The sequence below is a fragment of the Oryctolagus cuniculus genome, chromosome 8, assembly GCF_964237555.1.
Source record: "Oryctolagus cuniculus chromosome 8, mOryCun1.1, whole genome shotgun sequence".
NCBI lineage: Eukaryota > Metazoa > Chordata > Mammalia > Lagomorpha > Leporidae > Oryctolagus > Oryctolagus cuniculus.
Genome location: NC_091439.1, coordinates 90,051,477 through 90,064,438, shown reverse-complemented (window position 1 = coordinate 90,064,438; position 12,962 = coordinate 90,051,477). Strand labels below are relative to the sequence as shown.

The 12,962-nt window shown below is 47.3% G+C and overlaps 1 protein-coding gene across 8 annotated transcripts in view; it reads right to left on the bottom strand.

The window, feature by feature from the left end:
* Positions 1-10,453: 10,453 nt before the first annotated feature.
* Positions 10,454-12,962, bottom strand: part of PPEF2 (protein phosphatase with EF-hand domain 2) — a 41,798-nt gene continuing 39,289 nt past the window's right edge. For all 8 annotated transcript variants that reach the window (XM_070048000.1, XM_070047999.1, XM_070047995.1 and 5 more), the window contains one exon: positions 10,454-12,000. In XM_070048000.1, coding sequence (XP_069904101.1) covers positions 11,747-12,000 — 254 coding nt within the window. In that variant the 3' untranslated portion in view covers positions 10,454-11,746. The remainder of the gene's footprint in view (positions 12,001-12,962) is intronic.

The following is a 12,962-nucleotide window of genomic DNA, read 5'->3' as shown; positions in this document are numbered from 1 at the left end:
AATAAATAAATAAATCTAAAAAAAAAAAAAAGAATATATTTCACTGGATTCAAGGTCATCTTATTCAGTCTACCCTGCTGGACAGTCTGCAATTGTACAGTTTGTTGGCTGTTTCTGATTCATGAAGCTGAAGTGCTATTTGTTTTAAAAATAAATTTACAAGAAATAGTTCAAGTTAAGTTTTGCTTATGTTTCTTTTTTTAAAAAATACTTTATTTATTTATTTGAGAGGTAGAGTTACAGACAGATAGAGGGAAAGACAGTAAGAGAGAGGTCTTCCATCTGCTGCTTCACTTCCCAAATGGCTGCAATGGCTGGAGCTGGGTCAATCTGAAGCCAGGATCCAGGAGTTTCTTCCAGGAGCCAGGAGTTCCTTCTGGGTCTCCCAGGTGGGTTCAGGGATTCAAGCACTTGGGCCATCTTCTACTGCTGTCCCAGGGCCACAGTAGAGAGCTGGATCGGAAGAGGAACAGCTGGGAGTAGAACTGGTGTCCATATGGGATACCAGCACCATAGGTGGAGGCTTTAGCCCACTATGCCACAGTGCCAGTCCCAAGTTTTGCTTATGTTTCTAAATTAAGCAAGTTTAAGGTGATATTGGTGATCCAATTGGCTTTGTCTGATCAGAGATTCTTTAGGCCTGATCTCCATTTTAATTTTTTTGGTGTGGAGTAAAGGGATTGTAATTTAGTTTATTTATTTTTATTTTATTTTATTTTATTTTATTTTATTTTATTTTATTTTATTTTATTTTATTTTGACAGGCAGAGTGAACAGTGAGAGAGAGAGACAGAGAGAAAGGTCTTCCTTTTGCTGTTGGTTCACCCTCCAATGGCTGCCGCGGCCGGCGCTCTGCGGCCGGCGCTCTGCGGCCGGCGCACCGCGCTGATCCGATGGCAGGAGCCAGGTACCTATCTTGGTCTCCCATGGGGTGCAGGGCCCAAGGACCTGGGCCATCCTCCACTGCACTCCCTGGCCACAGCAGAGAGCTGGCCTGGAAGAGGGGCAACCGGGACAGAATCCGGCGCCCCGACCGGGCGGGACTAGAACCCGTTGTGCCGGCACCACAAGGTGGAGGATTAGCCTAGTGAGCCGCGGCGCCGGCTGCCCCTATAATTTCAAAATAGGTCAATCCAGAAGCTTGGTTATGCTCGGGTTAATTTTTTTTCTAGAAGTCCTTCTTCGGTGCTAGAAGGTTTTGCATAAAGGCAGAAATGTTGGAAACAAAACCAAGTGTTCTTGCAGGACTGAGAACTACAAATTCATGTTTCAGAATGGAGGGACCTGCGGGGCTGTGGCCAGCATTAGCCTGATTTCTTCTGGGAGGAGCCCTCTGCTAACTCTGGGTACAGGTGCACCCTGCATTTGCACTTCTCCTTTCCAGCTCTGCACCACCTGGTACATTTCCCTGTAAGTCAGGTTTTCCTGTGTCCTGGCACCATTGCTATTTCTAGCTAGCTGGCGATGAGGGACCAGCATTTTCTAGCAGTGACTATTAGGACACAGAGCATTTGCTTAGAGTGACATCTAGCAGATTTTTGCAATTTTCATTGAGCAGGAGTAACCCTTCTTTAAAATGACAGCAAATTCAATTGATTTTTAAATATGTATTTTATTGTATTTTTAAAAAAGATTTATTAATTTGTTTGAAAGTCAGAGTTACAGAGGGAGAGACACACAAAGAGAATCTTTCATTTGCTGTTTCATTCCCCAGATGGCTGTGAAGGCCAGGATTGGGCTGAAGCCAGGAACCAGGAGCTTCATCCGGGTCTCCCACATGGGTGGCAGGGGTCCAGGCAGTTGGACCATCTACAGCTGCTTTCCCAGGCAGGAAGCTGGATCAGAAGTGGAGCAGCTGGGACTTGAACTGGCACCTGTACAGGACGCTGGCATTGCTGGCTTAACTTATTGTGCCACATTGATGGCCATTGAGGGAGATTTTTAAACACACAATGTATGACTATGTCTGTTGCTTGAGTAGGAAGCTTTCTCTTCCCCTCTCCTGTGTCTGGGCTGCTTGTTTAACCCCTCCTGTGGAAGCTCTAGCAAACTGCTTCCCAGGGAGGCCTTTTCTTAAGGGAACTTGACCTTCCCACTGTCTCCTGTACTTGACAGTAAGTAAAGCTCTTCTCTGAGCAACTTCTGCTTGAAGCTGATTATTTGATGACACCCAAGAGAACAGACAGTCCTGTGTCTGCTAACGCTAGTACAAACAACCGTGCCAGCGATGTCCCTTTACCTGGCTTCTGCCTTCTTGAGTGTTTCTGAACATAGTTGTCTGGAAGTGGAATTTCTGGCTCAAAGAGAAGAGCCTTTTGTGCAGCAATTTGTACCTTTGCCAGCAAAGTAGGATGATGATTTTTCTCCATGTGCGCACAACTCTAGGATATTATCACTTCGAGAAAAACCTTCCACAGCTTGACTTTCTTTCTTTGTTAAAAGGATTTGTTGTTGCTGCTGCTGCTATGGCCAGATGGGTTCTGTTTGATACAACTTTTTTTTTTTTTTTTTTTTTTGACAGGCAGAGTGGACAGTGAGAGAGAGAGACAGAGAGAAAGGTCTTCCTTTGCCGTTGGTTCACCCTCCAATGGCCGCCGCGGCTGGCGCGCTGCGGCCGGCGCACCGCGCTGATCCGATGGCAGGAGCCAGGAGCCAGGTGCTTTTTTCCTGGTCTCCCATGGGGTGCAGGGCCCAAGCACCTGGGCCATCCTCCACTGCACTCCCTGGCCACAGCAGAGAGCTGGCCTGGAGGAGGGGCAACCAGGACAGAATCCGGCGCCCCGACCGGGACTAGAACCCGGTGTGCCGGCGCCGCTAGGCGGAGGATTAGCCTAGTGAGCCGTGGCGCTGGCCCTGTTTGATACAACTTTTCTGACCATTACTCTTCCTGGAGTCATTTTATAGTGAATCGGTAAATTGGAGGTGGATTCCAACTTAGAAACAAGGAATTTTAAACCTCATTAATATTCATGAACTTGAATTAGATGTATGGAGTGCTTGCTGAGCGCCCAGGCAGGTGCTGGAGACAGGATGGTGAACAAGTACACTGTGCTATAAGGTGGCTCACGGACCAGGGCAGGCTGGTGGCCTGCACAGCAGTCACTGCATGAATGGGTGATTTGGGCTCTGCTGGAAGGAACACGAAGCGAGCTGGTGGCTAAGAGTGGCGAGGAGGCAGTCGGGGAGAGTGCCATGGGCCCATTTGAGTTGGGTCTTGGGGAACAAGAGCCAGGCCCACAGACAGGAGGTCAGCTCAGGGGTAGGGAATGGGAAATACATGGAGCAGGGCTGGCGCTGTGTTTGGGAAACAGAGAGCTCCGAAGAAGACAAGGCCTCAGTCTGCAACACAATAGAGGATGCCTGCATCCCACATTGGTGTGCCTGGGTTCAAGGCCTGGCTCCGCTTTAGATCCAGCTTCCTGCTAACGTGCACCCTGGGATGGCTCAAGGACCTGGGTCCCTGCCACCACACAGGAGACCTGGATTGAGTTCCTTGTCGGAGTTCAGTGTCACTGTGATAACTCAGGACACTGCCAGGGTCTCACAATTTAAATCCAAATCTTCTTTTTTCTTTTGATCTCTTAAAATGTTTTAAAACTTGGTTTTGATGGACACACAATATTGTACCTATTCATGAGGTGCACTGGGATGAAGGCCCACCTCTGTTTTCTTCCACCAGCCTGATGCGTGATACGAACAAAACCTTTCTAACCTAGTTCTCCAGGAACAGAAGCAGGCTGCTCCTGGGAGCAGGACTTCCTCCCTGGAACACTCCAGCAGAGTCTGCAGGACCCCTGCTAGGGCACTTTGGAGGTTGGACTTAATGCCTGAAGTTCCTTAAAATGCTTTTTTTAAACAATTTTTATTTATTTTTATGTATTTGAAAAGCAGAGAGAGAGGAGAGAGAGGTCTTCCATCGGCTTGTGCATTCCCCAGACTCCAGGGCTAGGCCAGGCCAAAGCCAGGAGCTTGGAACTCAATCCAGGCCTCCCTCTGCTGCCACCAGGATCCAGGACTGGAACTCAACAACTCTAATATAAGATACAAGTGTCCCAAATGGTATCTTAGCCACTGTGCCAAATGCCTGCCCCTGAAGTCCCTTGTAATTCTTAGAGTCTCTAAGTCTGTGTCTGGGAAACATTTTTATTTTTAAAGATTTATCTATTTATGTGAAAGGCAGAGTTAATAGAGGCAGAGGCAGAGAGAGGTCTTCCATCCACTGATTCACTCCCCAGATGGCTGCAATGGCCACAGCTGTGCAGATCCTAAGCCAGGAGCCAGGAGCTTCTTCTGGGTCTCCCACGTGGGTGCAGGGGCCCAAAGACTCTTCTACTATTTTCCCAGGCCACAGCAGAGAGCAGGATCAGAAGTGGAGCAGCTGGGACTTGAACCAGCACCCATATGGGATGCCTGTACTGCAGCTGGCAGCTTTACCTGCTATGTCACAGCACCGGCCCCCTCTGGTAAATATTTTAAGACATTAATCCAGATATTAAGAATTTCATGTCTTTGTTTTAATTAAAATACAAATAACAGAAAGTTTTGAGCTCTATAGAAATATTCAAATTTGAATCAATTATCTTTTATTTTAAAACATTTATTTTATTTATTTGAAAGGAAGACTTACAAAGAGAAAGAGAAGGACTGCTGATTCACTCCCCAAATGGTGGCAATAGCCAGCAACAGGCTAAGCAGAATACAGGAACTGAGAACTCCATCCAGGTATCCCACACAGGTGGCAGGGGCCCGAGCAGTTGGGCCATCCTCTGCTGCTTTCCCAGGCACATTAGCAGGAAGCTGGATTGGAAGTGGAGCAGCCACGATGTGAGCCAGTATTCCTATGGAATCCTGGCATTGCAGGCAGCAGCTTAACACACTGCACCCTTAATGCAGTCGTCTTCAGAAACTTACAGAACTCCATTTCTGCTCGTGAGTTCTAAGTCCAATATCAATAGTAACTATTGCATTTTTTTAAACAAACATATCTCACGTATTTACAACTTGAAGATGCAAATTACAAAACACAGAAGACTTCCAGGACTGTTTGCATGTTCTCAGAGAACAATGTTTCTGGGAAGCATAAGCCGTTGCTGAAATCATCCTATCTAATTAATATAGCTAAGCTTGGACTAGCTACTTCAGCTATTCTTTGGATTATCAATGTTTTGGTTATCTATGGCTGTGCAGCCAACCATCCCAAAGCAAATGGCTTAAAACAACAATAACCACCATATTTCAGGACTAGAACTCAACAACTGGGCTCAGCTGGGTGATTCTTCTGCTCCATGTGCTATCACCTTGGGCTGTCATCATCTGGGCTGGAACATTCAATAAACCCAACTTTGTTCGACGACAAGGAGTGCTCTTGGCAGCCTTCTGCTGCGGTACTGACAGTAGGAAACGTTTACTGATGTAAGTTCAAATTCCCCATTTAAGAAACTGTACGAAGTTTTCATATTGTGGCAAAGCAAAATGTCTGCAATTATGTAAAAAGGCTACTAAAATACTGTTTTTTCAACTACATTCTACATGGGGCTGGATAAACTGGAGAGGTATATATGAGAATCCAGATGTCTTCTATTAGGCCAGTCCTGTGGGGAGCAACTGGGAGCAACTCGGACTAGACTAAGTTACTGGAATTAAGACTTATTCTATGCATCTGCTCTCCCACAATATGGCGCTGGGAGAGGAGGAAACAGCTTCTACTCAGCTGCCTCCAGTTCAACCAATAAACTGTAGGACCTACTCCTGATTGGAGGAGAGCAGCGTACTCGGCGTGTGGGTAGCAGAGTTGGGATTGGTGGAAGAGGACTATAAAGGAGGAGAGAGACAACATGCACCAGGAACATCTATCTGAAGGAACATCTGAGCAGCCCCCGAGAGAGCCGGCCGGTGGTGTGCCGCTCCCCCGCGGAAGTGGGGAAAGTGGCAGGGGGAACCGCCCTTCCACGGAGGTGGAAGGGATGGTAGCCAACCCGGGAAGAACCAGCAGCAAACCCAGGGAGGGCTGAGCAGACGAAAGAACAACGCAGGGTCCTGTGTCGTTCCTCCACGAAGAGGGGGAGCGACATAATGGTGCCGTGACTCGGATATGAAGCCTAGGCAGGGTTTAGTGTCGTTCCTCCACGAAGAGGGGGAGCGACACAGTCCTTAAAGAGATTTGCAAAAATGTAAAACAATGACAACTTTTTACCATTTTTTGACTATGTAGTTATTCTTTTTAAAATGTTAACATTACAAGAGCCTAGGGTGATTACTGATGCCATAAACAAAAGTGTCAAATTGTTAAGTCACCAACAGGAGTCACTGTGTACTTACTTCTCATGTGGGATCTGTCCTTAATGTGTTGTCCAATGTGAAGTAATGCTATAACTAGAACTCAAACAGTATTGTTCACTTTGTGTTTCTATGTGGGTGCAAACTGTCGAAATCTTTACTTAATGTATGCTAAACTGATCTTCTGTATATAAAGAGAATCGAAAATGAATCTTGATGTGAATGGAAGGGGAGAGGGAGTGGGAAAGGGGAGGGTTGCGGGTGGGAGGGAAGTTATTGGGGGGGAAGCCATTGTAATCCATAAGCTATACTTTGGAAATTTATATTCATTAAATAAAAGTTTAAAAAAAAGCAAAAAAAAAGTTACCATGTAATGAATATGCTATTATTTTTAAATAGTTAATAATTATTTTAAATACTTCTCAGCTTTAATTTCTAATACACTCACTAGCAACAGGCATAAGCCACTTAAGCAAAAGCTCTTTGGGAACATCAATAATTTTGCTTATTTACTTAGTTTCTTTGAAAGGCAGAGAGAGACAGAGACAGAGCTCTCTCATTCTCTGACTTACTCCCCAAATGCTCAGGAGCCAAGAACTCCATCCAGGTCTCCCACACGTGTGGCAGCGACACAGTATCTTGAGCCACCCCCTGCTCCCTCTCACAGAACACATTAGTAAGAAGTTGCACGGGGCCGATGCTGTGGTGCAGCGAGTTAACACCCTGGCCTGAAGTGCCAGCATCTCATATGGGCACCGGTTCAAGTCCCAGCTGCTCCACTTCCAATCCAGCTCTCTGCTATGGCCTGGGAAAGCAGCAGAAGATAGCCCAAATCCTTGGGCCCCTGCATCCACATGGGAGACATGGAAGAAGCTCCTGGCTCCTGGCTTCAGATTGGCACAGCTCCGGTTGTTGCGGCCAATTGGGGAATGAACCAGCAGATGGAAGACCTCTCTCTCTCTCTCTCTCTCTCTCTCTCTCTCTCTGTCTCTCCTCTCTCTGTGTAACTCTTTCAAATAAATCAATAGGCCAGCGCCGCGGCTCACTAGGCTAATCCTCCGCCTTGCGGTGCCGGCACACCGGGTTCTAGTCCCGGTCGGGGCTCCGGATTCTGTCCCGGTTGCCCCTCTTCCAGGCCAGCTCTCTGCTGTGGCCAGGGAGTGCAGTGGAGGATGGCTCAGGTCCTTGGGCCCTGCACCCCATGGGAGTCCAGGATAAGTACCTGGCTCCTGGCTCCTGCCATCGGATCAGCGCGGTGCGCCAGCTGCAGTGCGCCGGCCGCGGCGGCCATTGGAGGGTGAACCAATGGCAAAAGGAAGACCTTTCTCTCTGTCTCTCTCTCTCACTGTCCACTCTGCTTTGAGTCCCAGCTGTTCCACTTCCAATCCAGCTCCCTGCTAATGTACCTGGGAAAGCAACAGAAGACGGCTCGAATCCTTGGGCTTCTGCACACCTATGTAAGAGACCGGACGAGGCTCCTGGTTCCTGGCTTCAGTCTGAACCAGCCTGGCTGTTGTGGCCATTTAGGGAGTGATCCAGAGGAAGAAAGATCTCTCTCTCTCTCTCTCTCTCTCTTGCTGTCTCTGTAACTCCGCTTTTCAAATGAATAAATACATCTTTTTAAAAAAGTGATAGCTTCAAAATGGGCAAAGGAGGAAATGGGGACACTGGTCAGAAATAATATGGACTAAGAAATAGTTGGACTAAGGTAGTAGCAACCGAGTAGTAAAGAGGAGTTCAATGTCATATAAATGAATAGAATATCAACAAGTTGTTCCTGATGCATCAGATGTGGGAATTGAGAGAAAGAGAGGAGTCATGTGTTATCTCAAGGGGTTATTTTCTTTAATATGTACTTATTTGAAAGGCAGAATGACAGAGAGAGAGAGAGAGAGAGAAATATCTTCCATCTGCTGGTTCACTTCCCAAATACCCACAATGGCTAGGGCTGGGCCAGGCTGAAGCCAAGAGCCAGGAACTCTTTCCAGGTCTCTCACACGGGTTGCAGAGGCCCAAGGACTTGGGCCATTATTCACTGCCTTCCCAGGTGCCTTAGCAGGAAGTTAGATAAGAAGTAGAGCACCCAGGAGTCCAGCCGCAGTCCAATATGGGATGCTGGTGTCGCAAAACCCTGTAGCAGGTTTGTTTGTTTGTTTGTTTGTTTGTTTGTTTTTGTCTTTGTCTTTGGCCTGAGCCAAAATGGAAGGGCATTTACTCAGATAGGAAAGCCCGGGGGGAGTAACAGATCTTGGTGGGGGGGACAAGTGGCATGGGGGAGGGGAGCAGGATATGAGGGGTTTTCAGAAAGTATATGAAAAACTACGTATGGGCATCCACTTTTCTGTACCAAATAGACCTTCTTAATTCTATTTTCCGCCACCTTTGGAAGTATCCGTGTATAAGGAGTTTGTTGTAGAACTGCTACGTTTGCGATGCTCGTTACATATTTCCTTAGGAGTGACGGGGGCTGGAGGTACAGCTCGCGGAGTCTCAGCCGTATGGATTGCATTCCCTGTGCTAACGGATGAAGGGAATGTTCTCTGCACCTGGCGTACGGTGGTAGGGCTGACAGGACACCAAGCCTGGAGTGCGGAAGGCACGCGAGGGGGAACGACTTCCCAGAAGATGTCAGCGTGAGCCACAGAACACCTGCGTGAGCTTGTCGCTGTGCTGGCAAGAAAGGCAATCGGGGTCAGCAGTTGCCCACCAAGCTCCACCACAACCAAGGAATCCTGAACTGGTAAGCCTGGGGCTTGTTTAAGCAGGTCAGTCGTGCCTGGGGGAGCTCTGTCCTTTTGTCCTGACAAGCCCTGCCCATTGGTTGGTGCCCTGGGTGGAGGCAGTCTCCACGGGCCCTGCCCCCTCGTGCCTCCCTCTGTGTGAGTAAATCCACAGGACTTGACCTCTTGGCCTCTGAGTTAGCCTTTGGAGGCCTCGGAGCATCACAATGAAAGGAAGGATAATGTGAAAACAACCAGCAGTTTAATTGTTGGATCTGACCCATTTGCACCAGACGGATTGGATAGAACCATGAATTTGCTACCTATGCCTGGTCATTCAGTGATTAAGTCACACGAGGTAAACCTGTGAGTCAGGTGTATTCATTTAAATCTGTACCAAAAAGGCTTCAATGCTTCTCTAGATTGTACCCACCGATAAAAATCCAGACTTTTCTAGAATAGTGCAGCAAGAAAACAAGATGTTCTGCAGGAAGCAAAGTGCATTTGTTTTCTATGCTGTGGCTTAAAACAGCACACATTGGTCTCACAATTTTCATGGTTCAAGAGCCTGGCACAGCTTTGCTGGACCCTCTGCTCAGGGGCTCACAAAGCTATGTTCCAGGTGTTGGCCAGGCTGCACTCTCACCTGAAGTCTCAACCGGGGGAGAATCTGCCTCCAGGCTGATTCAGGTTGCTTAAGAATTTAGCCCTATGTTTGAAGACCCAGCCTTTTTTTTCTTCTTCTATTTTAAAGATTTATCGATTCATTTGAAAGGCAGAGTTGGGAGGGGGGCAGAAGCAGGGAGAGCAAGATCTTCCATCCGCTGGTTCATTCCCCAAGTGGCCCCAATGGCTGGAGCTGGGCCAGGCTGAAGCCAGGAACCAGGAGCTTCATCCATAAAACCCTACAGATTGCCTGCAGCTCCTGCAAGGCCGCCCATAGTTCTGGGCCATGTTCACTCCCTTGACACTGTTGCCTACGTCTTTGAGTTAACAGAGTCTCTTCCTTCAGTCTACTAACATGAAATGTTACCTAGCATTACAGAATCACAGGACCTCTGTCCATCATCCTTGTCTTAGTCTGCTGGTTGGAAGCAAATCACAGGTCCCACTTGCACTCCTGGGGAGAGAGTTGCACAAAGACATGAGCACCTGGAGGTGGGAAATAAATCATTAGGGATGTGCTTTGGGCAATCACATAAGCACCCATCTGTTACACAGGAAAAGAGCAAGAGAATCAGAGATGACAGTCAACCCAAGTAGATGACATAAAACTGGAAAAATCCCCCGACAGAGGCACAAACTGTAATTTCTAGTCTTGGCTGTTATTAACTATATTACATAAACAGCAAGTTCTTCAGATCTCAATTTCCTTAGTTTACCAGTAAAATGAGATGGGGTGAGAATTTTGGATTCCAATAATAGAAATGCATATTAAAATACCAGGGAAGCACTATTATTCACCTTTAGAAAAAATTATAAGTGACCCCACTTGAAAGTCTGGGTGTTTATGAACACGTTCATGGTGTAACTGGTTTATTCAGTCTTAAAAACCAACATAGCAACATGCATCAGGTCAGAAAATGTGCACACCTGTGATGGGTGATTTCCTGTGTCCACTGGACCAGGCCAGGGGGTGCCCAGATATTTGGTTACGTGTCATTTCCGCGGTGTCTCTGAGAGTGTTCTTGAGTGAGATTAACATTTGGTCCAGTAGACTAAGTAAAGCAGATTGCCCTCCCCTCGTTGAGTGGATCTCAACCAATCTGTTAAGTCCTGAACACAATGAAGGACTGAATAAGAAAGAACTCTCCCTCTGCCTGTCTTTGAGCTGGGACATTGGTCTGCCCTTGCCTACCCAGACAGAACCTTACACGGTTGTTCTCCTGGGCTTCCAGTTTGCCAGCTACACATCTTAGGACATCCTGACTTTCATAATCACGTGAACTGACTCCTGTGTGTGTGTGTGTGTGTGTGTGCGCGTGCGCACGCGTGTCTTCTATTGCTTCTATTTCTCTGGAGAACCCAAACTAATACAACACCCTTAGAGTAATTCCACTTCCGGGCTTTTATCCTAAGAAAACGTGTAAACATGTTTTTGTAAAACCAGCCACAGCCCAGAGTTGTTTGCCACAACGTTTTTACAATAAGGAAAAAATGGAAACAACACACATGTATAATAATTGGACAATGGTTGAATAAATTATAGCATACCCAATTGAAAGAAAACTATGTAGCGATTAAGCTAATAATCATGGAGATGATGTAGCAATATGGGAAAGTATAAACAGATGTGAATTTATTGAAAAAACAGAACATGAAATTATACAAATACTATAGTTACAAGAAAGAAAAATAATTTTAAAAAGTCTATGTGTTTGGGTCATGGGATTACACATAATTTTTCATAACTTTACCAATATGACATATTTTAAACAATAAATAAAGGTATAAAATCAAAGCAATGAGGAGGTTGAAGTGGTTTGGAACTGGAGTAGATTTCAAAGTTTAAAAATGCTTTTACCTGGCTTTTGCTTTGTAAAGATTCTGAGATGGGGCTGGGGCACCTGTGGAAATAGACACAAGCCCACCACCACCACCCCGTCCGTCTGCACCAGAGATTCCCATGCATAGTGGCCAGCAAATTCTCAGCATAAAGTCCCACCAGTCTTTGCGAGAGAGGCAGATAAGCCAGCCAGGAGCTTGGCATTGCCCAGGAGGCACCATGGGCTTCGAGCAGCAGGCTGTTCTCAGGGTGCTCCCAGCCTGCCGGGGCCACTGCCGGCAGCGTCCGTGCCGGGCGAGCCGTCTGAGGCACTGCCCTCGGAGCAGGACCGCTCCACGAGGCGGAAAGCCTCCAGGAACTCGTTGATGTCGATGTGGCCGTCCTTGTTGAAATCGATGCTCCGGGCAAGGTCGCAGATGCAGTCGTCTGTGATGTCAACGTTCATATGAGAGCTGAACAGCTTCCAAGTCTGCCTGAACTCATCCAGCGAGATGAACCCTGGACCGGAGGCAAGCACACTCCCCAGTGAGTCCGTCTAGATTTCAACGTTCAGTTCCTGTGACATCCTTACAAGGTCACCTGCTCTCTTCTGCTAAAAGGAGAAAGACTCCCAAGCCGTGGTGTCTAGTTAAAGGGGGATCACATGAAGCTGCTACGTCACCAGTGGTTCTCAACTGGGAGCAATTTTGTTCTCTTCCCTTCAGGGGATATTGAACAATGTCTGGACTCACAGGTTGTTTTTTTTTTTTTTTTTTAAAGGTATATCCATTTATTTGAAAGAGCAACAGAGAGAGAGGGAGAGACAGAGAAAGACTCTCCATCTGCTAGTTCACTCCCCCAGTGGCCTCAACAGCCAGGGTTGGGCCAGGCTGAAGGCAGGAGCCAGGAACTCCATCCTCATCGCCCACATGGTGGTAGGGGCCCTAGCACCCAAGCCATCCTCTGCTGCCCTCCCTAGCACACCAGCAGGGAGCTGGACTGGAAGCAGAGCAGCCGGGACTTAAACTAGCACTCCAACACCAGATGCCAGTGTTGCAAGTGGCTGTGCCATGACCCCAGCACCAGAGTCTGGAGACATTCCTGATGATGACAATTGAGGTGAAGATGGGATGCCACTGCCATCTCGTAGATGGAGGTCAGGGATGCTGCTGATTACCCTGCAGTACTCAACACAGAGCCCAAGACCAAGAACTACCCCTCACCAATTTCCAATAGCATCGCTACTGAGAAATACTGCATTAAATCATCCCAAACACTTTTTTTTTTTTTTTTTTTTTTTTTAGACAGGCAGAGTAGACAGTGAGAGAGAGAGACAGAGAGAAAGGTCTTCCTTTTGCCGTTGGTTCACCCTCCAATGGCTGCCGCTGCAGCCGGCGCACCGTGCTGATCCGATGGCAGGAGCCAGGATCCAGGTGCTTTTCCTGGTCTCCCATGGGGTGCAGGGCCCAAGCACCTGGGCC